This window comes from Pygocentrus nattereri, chromosome 14 (assembly GCF_015220715.1).
Source record: "Pygocentrus nattereri isolate fPygNat1 chromosome 14, fPygNat1.pri, whole genome shotgun sequence".
Lineage (NCBI taxonomy): Eukaryota > Metazoa > Chordata > Actinopteri > Characiformes > Serrasalmidae > Pygocentrus > Pygocentrus nattereri.
In genome coordinates, this window is record NC_051224.1 from 22,227,920 (window position 1) to 22,243,994 (window position 16,075).

The 16,075-nt window shown below is 39.6% G+C and overlaps 1 protein-coding gene and 1 long non-coding RNA gene across 2 annotated transcripts in view; one reads left to right on the forward strand and one right to left on the reverse strand.

The window, feature by feature from the left end:
• ppfia3 (PTPRF interacting protein alpha 3) overlaps positions 1 to 16,075 on the forward strand; it is an 85,102-nt gene that overhangs the window by 55,979 nt on the left and 13,048 nt on the right. Inside the window, exons 25-27 of the mRNA XM_037544869.1 lie at positions 2,002 to 2,028; positions 6,154 to 6,329; positions 8,126 to 8,223. Coding sequence (XP_037400766.1) covers positions 2,002 to 2,028; positions 6,154 to 6,329; positions 8,126 to 8,223 — 301 coding nt within the window. The remainder of the gene's footprint in view (positions 1 to 2,001; positions 2,029 to 6,153; positions 6,330 to 8,125; positions 8,224 to 16,075) is intronic.
• On the reverse strand, positions 1,531 to 5,187 carry LOC119265144. The gene is made up of 3 exons (XR_005131426.1): positions 5,067 to 5,187; positions 3,728 to 3,884; positions 1,531 to 2,004 (listed from the first exon to the last, which is right to left on the reverse strand). It is a non-coding gene; the product is annotated as an uncharacterized LOC119265144 (long non-coding RNA).

Sequence of the window (16,075 nt, forward strand, 5' to 3'; positions counted from 1 at the left end):
GTTTGCACAGATATTATTCTTCTATTTAACTGATTATTTACAGGATTACCCACCTCGTTCAATCAGATTGAAACTGTATTCCAGATGGCCTCAATTGGACTAGACTATTCTGTTTGAGGTGTTTACATGGACGTATTCTATTCCGATAGAGCTATTAGTCGGATTATTAACAAATTCAGGCTGCATGTAAACATGGCTATTGTTTAAACTGCCTTGAAATAAATGTCAATATATATATATAAATGTTACATGTATCATTTAGAATTTTGGTGCAGAGGACCACTTACATTGGGTCACTTACATTGACATGGATTAAGTATATCTGTATATATATTTTTCTTTATTTGGAATTTTAGTGTGAGAACATCACATATATTAATGTATATTGAATATGCACGGTATTTGAGATAATAAGGCAATATATTTATATCTTTGGAATTGTCATAATAATACATAAAGTATGTTGACATGTTGCACATGAATTTTGGACAGTAAAAGTGTGTGTGTATGTGTGTATATATATATATATATATATAAAAACACATATGTTTTGGATAATCAAGAAATATATGTACATATGTACAGTATATGTTTGTTTGGTATTGCACTGATATCACATATATGGACATATTGCACATGACGTTTGGACAACAAGATGTTTATATATATATATATATATATATATATTTTTTTTTTTTTTTTTAATTTCTTTAAAGTTAGTGCTAATTCATCTCTCATATTGACATATAGTACACATTTAATATGGATAATCAGGAAATACATATTTCTTACCTTATTTGGAATTGTGGTATTAAGACATCAATTATATTGACATATTGTACATACATTTTGAACAAAAAGATGTATATGTACATAGATTTTTATTTGCTTGAAATGTTAGGGCTAAGGCATCTTGTACATTGATATATAATATACATATAATTGGGATAATATGGGGATAATAAAATATTTACATCATTTTCTTTGTTCAGCATTTTAGTGATAAGACATCATATTTTGACACATATTGCACATGTGTTTTGGATGAGTAAATAAATATATGTATATTTATCTTTGTTTGGAATTTTAATGCTAAGACATTACAAATATTGGTGTATATTCCAAATGTGTTTTAAAATAAGAAGGAAAGGCTCACGGGTGGCGCAACCGTCTAAGTGTTGGCCCTATCATCAGGAGTTCAATCCCTGGTGATGCTACAGCCGTCCGTGGCCGGGAGTCCAAGAGAGCACAATTGGCCTTGCTCTCTCTGGATAGGTAGGATGCCTACCTCTCTCCCCCATCACGCAACGCAATGCTAGTCAGTGCAGTCGCCTGTTAGCTGACGTAACAGATCTGGCGGTTGGCGCTTTCCTCCGAGCGCGCTCGGCTGTCCCGTGACGTTGCGTGAGCAGCAGTTCGAAAAGAAGCGGTGGCTGGTTTCACAGGTCTTGGAGGAAGCCTGTGCTAGCCTTCACCCTCCTAGCGTTGGTAGCATCGTGTGATTGGGAGAGTCCTAACTAGCGGGTGGAATTGGAGACGACAACATTTTTTAAATTGGAGAAAAAATGAAAATGAATAAATAAATAAATAACAAGGAAATATATGTATATTTTTCTACTGTATGGGTTTTGATGCTGTTTGAAAAGACTGCTCTGCCCCTTTCTGACCGCCCTGACTGAAGGGCATTGGGAGTGGACTGGTTGTATATGTGTTGACGGATGTCTCTCTCTCTCTCTCCCTCTCTGTGTGTCCTGACTAGGCTTTAGTGTTAAGCATCTTCTGCTTTCCCTCAGATTTCTGTTTTAGTGTACACTGCTTCCGCCTAATGACCCGGTCACTAACAAACTGTTCCTCCCTTTGTCCTTCTCTTCTTGTCCTCCTTCTTCATCCCTCCTTCTTCTTGCCCTTCATCAATGTGTCTTTCCCGCTGCTCCTCTGCTTTCCTCCTCTCCTCTCCCCGTGTTGCTCTTCTTAACCCTGCGCCTCTCCTCCGCACGCCAGGAGCTGAAAGAGTTCAGCTGGGATCAGGTACACGACCCTCACACTTTCACGAACATGAGCTTAATGTTTCATATTGACAAAATGTGGTAAAATGTCTTCTACAGGAAGTAAATAATCCTTCAGCATATTGTACAACCATCAAATCGCTGCTGCTGGACCAAAATCTTGTATATCCAAAATGGTAACTGTACATGAGAAAAAAAAACTTACTGTACTTTTAATGTAATTCAGTGGGACCAGACTTTTGGTCATTTTGGCCTGTTTCCTTTGAGCCATTCATCATGAAATGTACACATAATGTGAAAGGCGACAAGTGTTTTCAAACTACTATGCCAAACTACTCCAAAAACTGAAAAATATGAGGTTTTGTTGTGACAGCAGTGAAATATGGTCACCTAAGTTTTTCCCCATGCCTAACATGTTATGAGAGCTGTGCTGTATATTCTTTTGGCATTCCTTTAATTTTTTGTTTCTGTTGTCTGGTTAGCAGTACTAGAGTTTTAGGGAGACCAGAAACAGACAACTAGCAAATGGAAATAGGCATCATGGCAGCCCTGACTGGATTTTCTGGAATTCTGGGCTTGTATTACAGAAAATTCATCTGAGATCTGCTTTGTTGTCACGGCATCTTCAGTTAAGACTGAAGTTAGGACAGAAGCTATTAGAGAACAACAGCTCTTAAGTCTATAATCTCTTATTTCCCGATAAGAAAACAGCATTACAGAAACATCCTAAGTTGCCAAAATATCCTAAATATTTTCTTAACAATAAGATAAACTCCAGAGCGTCTTAACTCCTGTTTTAATCCTGTTTCCATTGTTTTATGCAGTGATAGGCAGCACCGTTCTCTATATCCTAATAACTTTGACTGAGTTTTTTTTTTTTGTCAGACGCTCTCGATCTCCACCATCCCCACTTATTACCTTCATGTGTTAATGTTGATGATAAAATATTACAGTGATAGTGGTGAATAATTAGGAGACGGAGCTGAACGTGTGTTTGTTAGGAGGAATAGCGTTAGCGTGCTCGGCTAAAACGTTTGTGAAGTGAAACTAAAACTGTGGCGCAGCTATGCTCTGATAAACAGCAGGGGGCACTCTCACTATATTATGACCTTCCGTTTATCGTGCTTTAGTTCTATTTGATTTTATTTACACTATTAACGGTAGCTAATGTTAGCTGTCTGACTTACTAACTTGATTACGTGCTTGCTAGATTCAGCTGTGCATGTATGGTCGGTTGCTAGGTAACAGACATGACAGTTGATTGTTGACTTCGCTCAACCAAGTTACGATTTCTTAAGATAGGAAGATAAGATTTCTAAATTAAGGTAAGATTTGTTTCTGTAATGCGAATTTGTAAAAAATCTTACCTTGACCTCTCAGATATTAAGTCTAAGTACAAATTTAAGTACGGGCTTAACTTCAACCTTTCCCGTGAGTCGTAGCCAAAGCCAGTTTTTGGTTTCCAGTTGGAGTGTTCATTGTGTGAACGAGTGAAATAGTAAACATGTTTAACAACAATGACCAGAAATACTAAGTGGTTGCTTAGTAATGACGTATTAACAAGCTATTTTGACAGCTTTCCCTCCCTCACTGCTTACAGAGTGGGTAGATAACAGGAAATTGTGGCCTGAGGTTAGCTTATTCTGGAGTACTGAACTGTTTTATCTTCTTTAAATGTGTAGACATGAGCTACTGAACTATAAAAACATAGAGGCAATTACAGTTACGACTTTTTTGAAAGCTGAGGTAGAGCCAAGTCAGAGCATCAGCCAAGGTAAACATCAGGCCTGGGTAATGATGAGGGAGAGTGGAGAGGTAGACGGTGGGTTGCTCAAACGTTACAGGGTTGTGGACATCCTGCAGCCACTCAGCAGCTGTCTTGGGGACAGAAAGGCTAGATTTCAGATATATCCAGTTTTCTACATATCCCATTTTATGAGTAAATGTGTCCTTTTGGTAGATATTTCGGTTTTACAGCTGTGAGCCGTGCCAGTCGCCTTTCCCTTTTCTTTGGCATGGAATGACGCAGGGCACAGACACTGTTTACAGATCTGCTGGTGTTTGAAGCACGTACATTCCAAGAACAAGTGCAGTTTTTTGAGTTGCTGTGGTACCGACAACAGCACACATCAAGCCCAAGCTCATGTTTAAATCATATAGTCCCTACCAGAGCCAATTTCACATCAAATCACGTTCAATGTCACATTACAGTTATACAGGTGTGTAGTTGAGTAAAAATCATTAGTGCGTTGCCCCCTTGTAGTACTTAAATATACTAAAATATATATAAGAAAAAATGTATATATGCATACATTAAAACACTAATTAAATACATATGTACACAATATACACATTACTATAGGCAATGCTAGGCAGGTTCACTTATATACAGAAGGATTCACTTGAAAGAGGCCCCAAATATTCTGTAATAACTCTTTCTAGGACAAAGAAATCTGAACGAAACAACGTGCAATGAGCTCCTCAGTATATGGAGTTTCAAACAAGCCGGGATGCCCCTGCATCGGAGTGATGAGGCAGGCACCGGACAGCCGTCATGACATTTAACCTCTGTTTGCAGCTTCCGAGTGCATACCCTTAACCCTTCCTTTGTCTGACAGAAAACGGAGATCACTTCCAGAATTGCATGTAATGCAATCGCTTACACTTACGTCAGTGTAGTGTATTTTTTGGTTTAGATTGCTTCATCCTAACAGGAGTTACAGCAGGGGCCTCTTCTGAGTGAATCTCCCTGTAGCACCTTTCATTCACTGCTGTCATTCAAAGTGCTTTACAAATGACAAAATATATTAAAAAATAAACAAGAATAGAAATTAAAAAATGACTAAAACATAAACATCTAATTAGAAATGAAATTAGGATCAATCAAATGGAAAATAAAAAAACACCACTACACACCAGTTTTTCCACTATATTTACAGTTTTTGTACAGTAACATAACTTATGAAATAAAACACAAACGTATACACCACAAAATGCTGCAATATGCATATACACATTTTTTATCCTTTCCCTTCCCTGCGTAAAAACTCTTGCTCTTACTGTTTTTGGCAAGCCAGCCAGGAATACCAGAGAAAGATTTTAGAGCAGTGGTCACCAACCCTCCTTCTGGAGATCTACTTTCCTGCAGAGTTTGGTTTTAACCTTCGTGGAACATCCTGCCCCACCCCCTTACATTACGCTAATGATTAGTGTTAGGTAAGGGGAGGTGGGGCAGCACGTTAGGTACAGATTTGTGGACCTTTGTACTGTTGGACCTGATCCAGCCAGTCAAGGATTTCTGAAGAAGTTAATTAGCTACAGCTGCCGTAACGATTTATGGTTGGAACGAGACGCTGCGGGAAGTTAGCTCTCCAGGACCAGAGTCTGTGACCACTGTTTTACAGGGGCAGTCGTGGGCTGGAAATTAGGGAATCAGCCTTGTGACTGGAAGGTCGCCAGTTTGATCCCCAACAGTACGTGACTGAATTGCCCTTGAGCAAGACACCAAACCCCCAACTCCCTGGGCACTACAGATAGGGCTGCCCACCGCTTCGGGCAAGTGTGCTCACTGCCCCCTAGTGTGTGTGTCTTCACTAGTGTGTATGTGGTGTTTCACTGCACAGATGGGCTAGATTGTGGAGGTGAAATTTACCCATTATGAGACTAATAAGGGTCTCTTAATAATAGTATTTCCAGGTACGTAATCTGATCTGTACTAAAATCAAATTACTGATTGTAACTGAAGTGTACAATCAGTACAATCTTAATTACTTAATCTAGTATTTATTTTAGTTATTGAATTATTTGAATGAACAAAAGCCAAATGTTTTCTCCTTTTGTGTAACACGTCTTTACTGAACATTTGTTACGTATTTTGACATTACACATTTCAAAAAGATAAAAGAATAGCGTAGAAACCGAGAATGTTGGTACATATATGAAAAATAAAGCTGAGGGAATACAGTTATTGTACAGTTTAGGTATTTAAATAAGTAACATAGGCAGAGTCCAAGTATGAATGAGGTGACCATCCTGTCCTCAGATCCTATGAAAGATATAATTTTTGCATTCCTTTATGTAGGTAAGGATACAAAGTGAACTTATTTGAATATGAACAGTTGATGGCACAAACTTCTGCCTGCTTTAGATCCTTGCCTACGGTGATATGAATCATGAGTGGGTGGGCAATGACTGGCTGCCCAGTCTGGGTCTGCCCCAGTATCGAAGCTACTTTATGGAGTCTCTGGTAGACGCCCGCATGCTGGATCATCTGACCAAGAAAGAGCTGCGTGGGCAGCTGAAAATGGTGGACAGCTTCCATAGGTATGAGTAATTTTCTTTATACTTTAATTTTGTATCTGCTTTCACACTCTGTTGATGATGTATTTCATCTGTCTCATCCTCTGAGCTCCCCCTTGTGGAGAATCTTTAGCCTGCTAAACATGAATGTATGAGTTACAAGCTAAGAGGTGCTGTACATCTAAATAAAACAAGACATTTTCTTTCATTATTGCAGCTGTGATGCCAGAATCTGGCTATAGATATTTTCCTTCTGTTTAAGCATATTAGAACACTTACACTGTATAGAAAAAGATGTTGCAAGTTGGAAAATCCAAATGGCAAAATTACCATAGGTGAGTAGTGCTGTGTGCTAATACATTGTTTTAACAATCTTTGGTCAATAACAGTAAAAGAGAATAAAATATTGCATAAATCTGATTTAATGTTACAAACCAGAACCAGCGCTGGTGCTGTTAGGGCTGCATCTTCAGGGCTTCAATCCTGAATATTCAGATACTCCAAACAGGCTGTCCAGCCTAGAATCATTGCTACAATGTGCTTTACTAACCCAGGCCACTCACTTTAAATATTACATTACATCACAGCATGAGCCCCTCCCCTGAACCCCCTCTGACATCACACTGAGCGTGAAGTCACTGTGGAGTGAAGGCCTGGAGAGGGAGAGGCGAGATAGTAGAGCGCTGTCATTGTAATTTGTTCCCTCACTGGTTCTAACGTCAAGCGCTAGAAACCTTCACTCTGTAACACTACAGTACAGTAATGCTGATCTCTGCTAGCTTTCTATTGGATATGCAGTGTTAAGTTAGTGCCAAGCTAACGGTGGTGTACATTGACCTTCCCACAGTGGGTAGATGGCAGTAGTTTAAAATCTGTTATTTGAAACCCGTAATAAGCTTTATTGTGTATGTTTTAGTGTTTCAGTAAATCCTTCAGTAAATACTTCAACTTGAAGCCTCACTCTTAACACTAGAGGAGGCTTTAGTATAGTACGCTTCACTTTACTTAGAGCAGACTAATACAACTTATGAGCTCTTACAGTTTGTTATGAACAGTACTTATAATGCATTATGCTAACAATTCAGAATGCATAATAAGCCTGTCTTATTATGTAATGCATTTTTATAAATATTTGTAGCCATGTTTATGATGCCTTATGAATGCAGTATAACATGTTATGAATGTGTTTATAGATGTGGCATTCATAGAAAGTGTTACCGACTTTTGCTTCTAAAGCCTCTTAAGTGTCGATGACGTCACCGTGCACCAATGAGTGGGGAAAGGGATATTAACTAACAATATCATATTTTGTGTCCCCCTCTCACCACACCCACCTGTCATGGACACTCTTTCGCTCAGCCATGCCAGACACCCTCCCTGATACCAAGTTTCACTACAAGTATTTGACTGCATTGACGATTCCCTGATTTACCTGGGCTTAAATAAGGCCTGACTAGTTTTCTAACAGTTCCCAACATGGGCAGTTATCACTTGTCAAGAATCAGCATCAGGCTATATGACTACATTGCCTTGTTGCTCAGCCCTACATGTTGTTTCACTATTCGTGTCCCCCTTCCTCCACTTCTCTGTCACTCTCGCAGACTCTCTCCCACCCTCTTGTGCAGGTGTGGCGTGAGAACAGTACTGACTCTGAAACCTGCTTTGGGGGATTTGCTGCTCATTGAGCGATCTCATTGTTCAGGTCTCAACTTCTACTGTGCCTGGAGTTAGCTACAGAATACTCTGTCAAGGTAGAAAGCTTTAATGACCTCAGTTAATTCCTGCCCCTTTTTTGACCTTTCTAACCTTTTGACCTCCAGGGTGAGCCTGCATTATGGCATCATGTGTCTGAAGAGGTTGAACTATGACCGGAAGGAGCTGGAGAGGAGGAGAGATGAGAGCCAGCACCAAAATAAAGGTGTCGTATCCCCAATCTCTTTATCTATAAATCGCGTTTCCTTTTCTTGACTTTTCTCTTTGTATAAATTGTGAATAATCCGGTCCAAATCTGACAAAAACATGCTTTTGCACTGGTAGTCTGGCTTTCCTTTTAAGCCCCAGGGAGCCTATGGCCCAGTCCCATTTCACTACTCGCCTCTACCACTTATCCCTTAGCCCTCCGTTTTGTTCATACCTAGTAGTAGGGTGTCCCGATTCTTGTTGAGATAGAGGGTTAGGGTGAAGTGTTAGGGCTATATGGCCCTCCAAACTGAGGTTTATTTAGAGACACACAAACAGTGTTATGAGAAAAAAGAAAAACTGGCAAGATGGCTGAACAAGAAACCAAAGACACATAAATATGAGAATTTTATCTGTTAAAAATTACGATAACATTACTATTATCTTAGTTTAATAATGTTTCAGTGTATTATGGTTGTTTTTCTTTACAGCAAGCATAAAAAATTGCTATTAGTATGCTAATGTCTCGGTAGCTAGCTATATAAATTTCCCGTTCCACTTTAAATAGTCCAGCACTTCTGACATCTGAAGGGCCAGAATGTAACTGCTGCTCCATTTAAGGTGATAATAAATAATAAGGGGTGGGTGATAATAAATAATTGCCCCCCTCTTTGAAGGCATTTGATGCCCTAAATGTAACTAAAGCCCAGCAGTGAGGAGCTGAACTTTACCCTCCTCTGCTGTCACTGCAGACATACAGTGGTCCTAATGTTGGGTCACAGGTGCGAAAGCAGCATCCTCACCAATAATAAGGCTGACGCGGTTTGTCCTGCTCACACAGCTTTCATAATATTGTTGAGGTCAGAGAAAGCTGACTAGCAAGTGAACTAGCAAGAACATCCATTTCTCCATTAATTCAGTCAACCAGCCACGCCAGCATTCACTGGATGCACCCTGGACTGATATATGGTGTTCTTAATTAGGTCTCTGCCTTATTTCAGTTGCTTAAGTAGGAACATAGGGTACTAATTCATTTATTATTGTTTTATTAATGGAGTAAATCGGTGCTGTCTGAGCAAAACCTTGTATCTCAGTTTTTGTTGTTTTTCAGGCGTAATTTGACATTCCTGTTGGCCTTTACATTGTGTGTAAATTTCATGATGAATGGACCAAAAGAAACAGCCCAAAATGACTTGGAAAAAGTCTGGTTCCATTGATTTACATTAAAAGTAGAGTACGTTTTTTGCTTCTCCTGTAAAGTTACCATTTTGAAGATACAAGGTTTTGTTCCAACAGCAGTGAAATGTTCATCACTTTAGTTTGAGACTTTTCAAATACAATTTACTTCACAGGACATCTTATGGCATCTTGTGATTACTGGCATAAGCTGTTCATAAATACTCAAATGCTGCTTTGTAAATATGTTGTTCAGAGTGTACACGTGTTATGAATTCCCTATGTAGGTAGCCTTTAAATAAAGAGTTACCATAGGTTTTACAGAAGTAAATTAAACCAGCGTTAAAGGTTGATATTGCATGTTGCGAGTCTCTGGAAGCTGCTGTGCTTGATTTGGGCATTTTGGAGTAATCACATGATGTATGCTCATGTGAGTTGATTCAGGAACCACAATGGCCGTCTGAAATGGTGATTGATTCAGGAAATGTATGCTGACTTCCGTCACGCCCAAACCTATAAGCTTTTTCATATGTACTATTGTCTGCGTAAGCTGATATGCAGCCCGTAGCCGCTGAGTCACTGCATCGCGCAGGAAACTCCACAGAGGAACCACTTGAGAAGTACAATTTGAAACATCTGATGTCTGATCCCAGCCGGATGTGGAGAGTAGAGAGAACGGAAGGGAGGCTGGAAGGCAATTATTCATTATAATGAAGTGTGCGTTATTAGTGCTGCTGCCGGCCAGTTCTCGTTTGACCACAGAAACAACAGCATGTTACGTGTTCTTTACGTGCCAGATTTGTCTCTCGATCAGAGATTCAGAGTTAAAGTAGCAAGCAAGCAAGCAAAATTTATTTATATAGCGCTTTTTACAACAGGTGTTGTCACAAAGCAGCTTTACAGAACAATCAGTATTACAGAGAGAAGAGAAAAGAAGAAAGAAAATCCGGGTCCGAGGCCCCATGAGCAAGCCAGCGGCGACGGTGGCAAGGAAAAACTCCCTAAAAGAGGAAGAAACCTTGAGAGGAACCAAGACTCAGAAGGGGAACCCATCCTCCTATGGTCGATATAGTAAAGTGGGAAAAGAAAGATCCGAGGGTGAGGACTGCACAGCGCTGTACAGCAAGAAGCTCAGTGGTGGTCAAACCGGTCCAGAAGGCTGGTGAGCAGCGGCACCAATCAAGGCAGTAGAGGCAACAGCATCAGGCGCACAGGATGGGCAGCTGATCAGCTCGGCAGAGAAAGGAGAAGAAAAAACAGAGTTAGTACTGTAAAGAGTGGCTGACCACAGATTACAGTAAAACAGAGCGTAGAATGTAGACTCCAGCAGGTCTAGACCTGACAGGGAAGACTAGTCACCAAATGCTTGACTGTACAAATAAGTTTTTAGCCTAGACTTAAAGATTGGGGCTGTGTCTGATTCCCGAACATTGGCAGGAAGATTATTCCAGAGCTGGGGGGCTTTGTATGAGAAAGCTCTCCCCCCTGATGTAGCTTTATTAATTCTAGGTACCAGTAGTAAGCCAGCACCTTGTGATCTAAGTAGGCGTGATGGTTCATAGTGGGAGAGGAGCTCACTCAGGTACTGAGGGGCGAGCCCGTTTAGAGCTTTATAAGTCAGTAATAGAATTTTATAATCAATGCGAAATTTAACTGGTAACCAGTGCAGGGCTGATAAAACTGGACTAATATGGTCAAACTTCCTAGTTCTTGTGAGGACTCTGGCTGCAGCGTTCTGGACTAGCTGAAGCTTGTTAAGGCTTTTGCTGGGACATCCAGACAGCAGAGCATTACAATAATCTAGCCTTGAAGTGATAAATGCATGAACTAGCTTTTCTGCATCCTGTAGAGATAATGAATTTCTTAATTTAGCAAGATTGCGGAGATGCAGGAAAGCTGTTCTAGTAATATTAGTTATATGTGTGTCGAAGGAGAGATCAGCGTCTATCATGACACCAAGATTTTTGACAGATAGGCTTGATGAAACTGAGAGATTGTTAAGTTTTAGTGTTGAGTTAGACAGTCTGTTTCTGGCTAATTTTGAACCAAGAAGCAGGACCTCTGTTTTATCTGAGTTAAGTAACAGAAAATTATTTGACATCCAATCTTTTATGTCTTTTATACAGTCCTCAATCTTGCCAAGTTTAATTTTATCTTCCGGTTTACTTGATATATATAACTGGGTGTCAACTGCATAACAGTGGAAATTTATGCCGTGTTTACTGATAATGGTGCCTAGTGGTAGCATATATATTGTAAATAATATAGGTCCTAAAACAGAGCCTTGTGGAACACCATAAATTACTTTTGCACGAACAGATGATTCACCCTTTACATTAACAAACTGATATCGATCGGTGAGGTAGGACCTGAACCAGGAAAGAGCTGTTCCTGTTACCCCTACAAGGTTTTCTAGTCTATCTAGTAGGATAGCGTGGTCTATTGTGTCGAATGCTGCACTAAGGTCAAGGAGGACTAACAACGACACATTTCCTTGGTCCGTGAATAATAGAAGATCATTTATAATTTTTACTAATGCTGTTTCTGTACTATGATGTGGCCTAAAACCAGACTGAAATTTTTCGTGTAGATTATTCCTATGCAAATAAGGGCTTAATTGTTTTGCTACCACTTTTTCCAGGATCTTAGATATGAAGGGGAGATTTGAGATGGGTCTATAATTTGATAGTTCACAGGGATCGAGGTTAGCTTTCTTAATCAGCGGTCTAATTACTGCAAGTTTAAAAGTTTTTGGGATATATCCGAGGCTAAGAGAGGAGTTTATTATTGACAGAATAGGCTTAGTTATTTCTGGTAAGATTTCCTTGAGTAGACCTGTAGGGATCGGGTCCAGAATACAGGTCGATGGTTTTGCAGAAGAGACTATTTTGATTAGTTCATTTTCTTGGAGTAATGTAAACGATTCCAGCCTATCTGGAGTGACTCTAATATTCTCAGGGTCTAGACTGGAATTATAAGCCACCAGGTTTGTGGAATTTAACTGTGTGTTCAGAATTTTCTGTCTAATTTTTTCAATTTTATCACTAAAGAAATTCAGAAAATCATTGCTGCTATAGGCTGATGGCATCTGGGGTTCAGTGACTCTTTTGTTCTCTGTTAGTTTAGAAATTGTGCTAAATAGTAGTCTGGGATTGTCCTTATTGTTTTCTATGAGAGAGGAGAGATAGGCTGAACGTGCTGCAGTAAGGGCTCTTCTATAGTCTATAAGGCTCTCCTTCCAGGCGGACTGGAACACTTCTAATTTAGTCAGACGCCATTTTCGCTCTAGTTGCCTGGCAGTCTGTTTTAAAGTTCGAGTGTGATCATTATACCACGGGGCGAGTTTTTTCTGCCGTACTATTTTGCTTTTTAATGGAGCTACACTGTCTAACGTAGATCGAAGAGTATCCTCTAGGAATAAAGTGTGTTTCTCAGTAAGATCACTGCACTCACAGTATAGCATTGCTATAAATAACATTAGCAATGCTAGCTGCATTTACACTCACCAGCCACTTTGTTAGATACACCTTGCTAGTAAAAGGTTGGACCCCCTTTTGCCTTCAGAACTGCCTAAATTCTTCATGACATTCTTTCAACAAGGTGTTGGAAACATTCCTCAGAGATTTTGGTTGGTTTTTTGAGTTACTCGAACCAGTCTGCCCATTCTCCTCTGACCTCTCACATCAACAAAGCATTTTCGTCCACACAACTGCCGCTCACTGCACATTTTCTCTTTTTCTGACCATTCTCTGTAAATCCTAGAGATGGTTGTGCGTGAAAATCCCAGTAGATCAGCAGTTTCTGAAATACTCAGACCTGGCACCAACAACCACGCCACGTTCAAAGTCACTTAAATCCCCTTTCTTCTCCATTCTGATGCTCGGTTTGCACTTTAGCAAGTTGTCTTGACCACCTCTACACACCTAAATGCATTGAGTTGCAGCCATGTGATGGGCTGATCAGCTATTTGTGTTAACAAGCAACTGAACAGTACCTAATAAAGTGGCCAGTGAGTGTATATCTACTGTTGTAGAACAGTTAATCAGTAGAAGCCATTATTACTATACTTTTGCTGCAGTTTACAGCAAATTCTAAGAGGTAAACATTTTAAAGGACAACCCCAGTAATATAATAATGTAACCCCAGGTTATATTAATCCTGTTATATAAAACAAACTAGTAAAAGTCCTGATTATATTAAAAGGTAATTCCACCAATTTTCCAAAATTTCTGAATAATTTAGTGTTTGAGATGTAAACAGAGTCATTCAGAGAGGTTTGGTCTGAAATCGTTCAGATGTCTTTACAGTGGTGGTGATAGGAACCAGGGGTCGCCATGACTACAACACAAATATAGACATTTACTATCCAAACCACCAGTGAACCTACACGAGTCTTCTGAGTTTTATATGGCATGTTGATGATGGGAAATAGTCATAAATCTGATAAAATGTTTTCTTCGAGGGCTATTTTGCCTCACAACACCCTGCATGTATCCCTCCACCATGAATGGATTAAAATACCGTATAGGCCAAAACTTTATCACAAAATTGTCATAAACCAATGTCTCAGACACTAGGCAGCGTATATCTATCTAATTTTATGTAATAATTTTCTGAGGGAGCTTTTAGAGATGGAGGTCTGGTCCCTGTCACCACCACTGTGAACAATTCTGACTCTGTAAGTTTCTCTAGAACAGAGTGTTTCACACCAAACCCCTCTAAACCACTCTGTTGATATGAACCATTTACTTATGTAGAATTTTGGAGAAATCAGTGGAATTTGATTTTGTGCAGCTGTAATATTAATGGCAACGTAACTGGGTTATTCTCTATTAGCATTGGGACACCATGTCACAAAGGTTGCAGGGCTTAAAAAGATGAAACATTCTAATACATTTTTAAATATGTATTTTATTTTAAAAATGAATTTGTCTCAGAGATTTTGGCCATTGGTGACTCTTATCAGGACTCTTATTTTACATTTTAACACAGTATTTTCAGCTTTATTAAACTGCATCTTTGGGTTGAGGCTCATAAGAGAGGAAGCGTCTCAAGGCCTGAGAAGGCGAGTCACACTCGCTCACTATATTTCATTTATTTATTAATAATTAATTAATTTTGTTTACCAGGCGGCTCAGAACTTCTATGCATCACAGGTGTTAGATGCTTTAATGACCGGATAATTAATTTTATCAAATCAATGCAGTAAATCTTTTTTTATTACTGATTACAGATTATTACTAAAGTCTTTTCTTATTACTAATTATAAATAGTTGTACACGGTCACCTGATGGCCAATAAGTGAACAATTTACAAAATCCTCAGTTTTAATGTCACTGGAAAGTCACTGGAGTCACCATCACTGGTGTTACACCACATTCATACAACGCCAGTGACTGTAAAATGTGTTTAGAATTGAGCTCTCCTTTCTGAATATACAGTGGGTTGCAAAAGTATTCAGCCCCCTTGAACTTTTCAACCTTTTGCCACATTTCAGGCTTCAAACATAAAGATATGAAATTGTAATTTTTTGTGAAGAATCAACAACAAGTGGGACACAATTGTGAAGTGGAACGAAATTTATTGGATATTTTAAACTTTTTTTAGAAATAAAAAACTGAAAAGTGGGGCGTGCAATATTATTCGGCCCCTTTACTTTCAGTGCAGCAAACTCACTCCAGAAGTTCAGTGAGGATCTCTGAATGATCCAATGTTGACCTAAATGACTGATGATGATAAATAGAATCCACCTGTGTGTAATCAAGTCTCCGTATAAATGCACCTGCTCTGTGATAGTCTCAGAGTTCTGTTTAAAGCGCAGAGAGCATCATGAAGACCAAGGAACACACCAGGCAGGTCCGAGATACTGTTGTGGAGAGGTTTAAAGCCGGATTTGGATAGAAAAAGATTTCCCAAGCTTTAAACATCTCAAGGAGCACTGTGCAAGCGATCATATTGAAATGGAAGGAGCATCAGACCACTGCAAATCTACCAAGACCCGGCCGTCCCTCTAAACTTTCAGCTCAAACAAGGAGAAGACTGATCATAGATGCAGCCAAGAGGCCCATGATCACTCTGGATGAACTGCAGAGATCTACAGCTGAGGTGGGAGACTTTGTCCATAGGACAACGATCAGTGGTACACTGCACAAATCTGGGCTTTATGGAAGAGTGGCAAGAAAAAGCCATTTCTCAAAGATATCCATAAAAAGTCTCATTTAATGTTTGCCACAAGCCACCTGGGAGACACACCAAACATGTGGAAGAAGGTGCTCTGGTCAGATGAAACCAAAATCGAACTTATGTTTGGCGTAAAAGCAATACAGCTCATCACCCTGAACACACCATCCCCACTGTCAAACATGGTGGTGGCAGCATCATGGTTTGGGCCTGCTTTTCTTCAGCAGGGACAGGGAAGATGGTTAATATTGATGGGAAGATGGATGGAGCCAAATACAGGACCATTCTGGAAGAAAACCTGTTGGAGTCTGCAAAAGACCTGAGACTGGGACGGAGATTTATCTTCCAACAAGACAATGATCCAAAACATAAAGCAACATCTACAATGGAATGGTTCACAAATAAACGTATCCAGGTGTTAGAACGGCCAAGTCAAAGTCCAGACCTGAATCCAATCGAGAATCTGTGGAAAGAGCTGAAAACTGCTGTTCACAAACGCTCTCCATCCAACTTCA